Here is a 1,450-nt window from a genome sequence, read left to right as displayed (position 1 = left end):
CTGGGAAGGGTGACGGCATGATCTGAAGTCCTGCCTACCATGTGTAGTCTGGATACGGGCGTTCACGGATAGCGATGGCTTTTGATACCAGGTGTTCGACAGGGAAAGGGGGGGGATGTGGGTTTCATTTGTACGATGCTCATAACGGCAGTCACGGAGCGGAAGGCCACCGAGATGTAGATAGGACACGACGTGTACCACACAATACCCACTCGATGGCGATTCAATGCTTAACAGGGGACGGCGAACCGCAAAAGACAGCCACATGCTTCTCATTGCACTCATCCTCCATATCTCTACACGTCTTTTTTCGTCTCCCCCGGTCACGATCCCTCAACCTCTTGTGCAATCCTTCCACTGTTGCAGCCATCAACGTCGGGGTTTCCCTTGCCCGGCAACCACTTGACTGCACGCATGGGCTTGAACCAACGCCGGCGCCATGTCCCCTTCAAGTCAAAACCAAAGGGGACAGCCACGAAAGAGAAACAAGAAAAAACCAGAAGACTATGCTAGAACACCCTCGGCTGGCAAGGAACGTGAGTGGGGTGGCACGTGGCCAAGCTCACCCTACTTTCTCCCATCGCACCACCCATCTATAAAAATGATCCATGATCGCGTGAGCACCCCAAAATCCTGGGTCTCAATCGGCCAGAGAGGCAAGAGAGAAGAAGAGTACAGCCCCACGGCGCGACAAATGGCAAGAGGAAGCATTACAATGCATTAAAAACCCCGGACCATCCCGTCCGCTTCACCTACTTATCACGCACCCTTCGTGTCCTCCAGCGTTTGCGCGAGCTTGACTGCGAGCTCTGGCGTCTTGACTTGCACCATCCACGTCTCCAGACCATCTCCCGTCTCATTCGATGTCATCAGCTTCACGTACTTGGTCTGCCCCTTGTAGGTCTCGCTCGGCAGCAGGCTGCGGTTGAAGACGACGTGCCCCCGCGGTTCGGCACGCAGAAGCATGCGCACGGCGCCCGTTGTCTTGTGCTTGAGGAGGCGGAACGGGCCCACCCCCTTGGTCGACCAGGGGCTCTTGTTCTTGGCGGCGGCGCCCTCGTCATCGCTTTCCGCCTGCCCGGGAGGCACGAACTTCATAATCTTGGCCCTGATCTCGTACACGACAGTCTCGTCCTCCTCGCCGGGGCCGCCCTCCGTCAGGGTAATTTGCTCGTGTGGCTTTTCAGAATCGTCGCCCTCGGCGCCAGGCGCTCCCTGGCTTGCTTCGGGGCCGGTTGCTGATGTCTTTTCTCGGTCAGCGGTCGGCTCGGGGGTTCCGGAGGCTGGCGTCGTGGCTAGGCTCGACGCGCCGCCAAAATTGAAGGGTGAATTGGTACCTGTAGTAGACGCACCCGCGCCGGGGGGCTGCAGGTTACCAAACACGGAGCGCCGGGCTGGGTGGGCTTGGGCGCAAACATGTTGTCGGCCTGGTTCGGGGGCTGAGGGGATG

The 1,450-nt window shown here is 58.6% G+C and overlaps 1 protein-coding gene across 1 annotated transcript in view; it reads right to left on the bottom strand.

Annotated features, from left to right (window-relative positions):
- Positions 1 to 759: 759 nt before the first annotated feature.
- Positions 760 to 1,450, bottom strand: part of VDBG_00531 (conserved hypothetical protein) — a gene marked incomplete at both ends in the record, with an annotated part of 3,900 nt that continues 3,209 nt past the window's right edge. Inside the window, one exon of the mRNA XM_003008803.1 lies at positions 760 to 1,403. Coding sequence (XP_003008849.1) covers positions 760 to 1,403 — 644 coding nt within the window. The remainder of the gene's footprint in view (positions 1,404 to 1,450) is intronic.

This window comes from Verticillium alfalfae, genomic scaffold (genome assembly GCF_000150825.1).
Source record: "Verticillium alfalfae VaMs.102 supercont1.1 genomic scaffold, whole genome shotgun sequence".
NCBI lineage: Eukaryota > Fungi > Ascomycota > Sordariomycetes > Glomerellales > Plectosphaerellaceae > Verticillium > Verticillium alfalfae.
The sequence above is the reverse complement of the archived record's forward strand: the minus strand, read 5'-3'. Positions and strand labels throughout refer to the sequence as shown.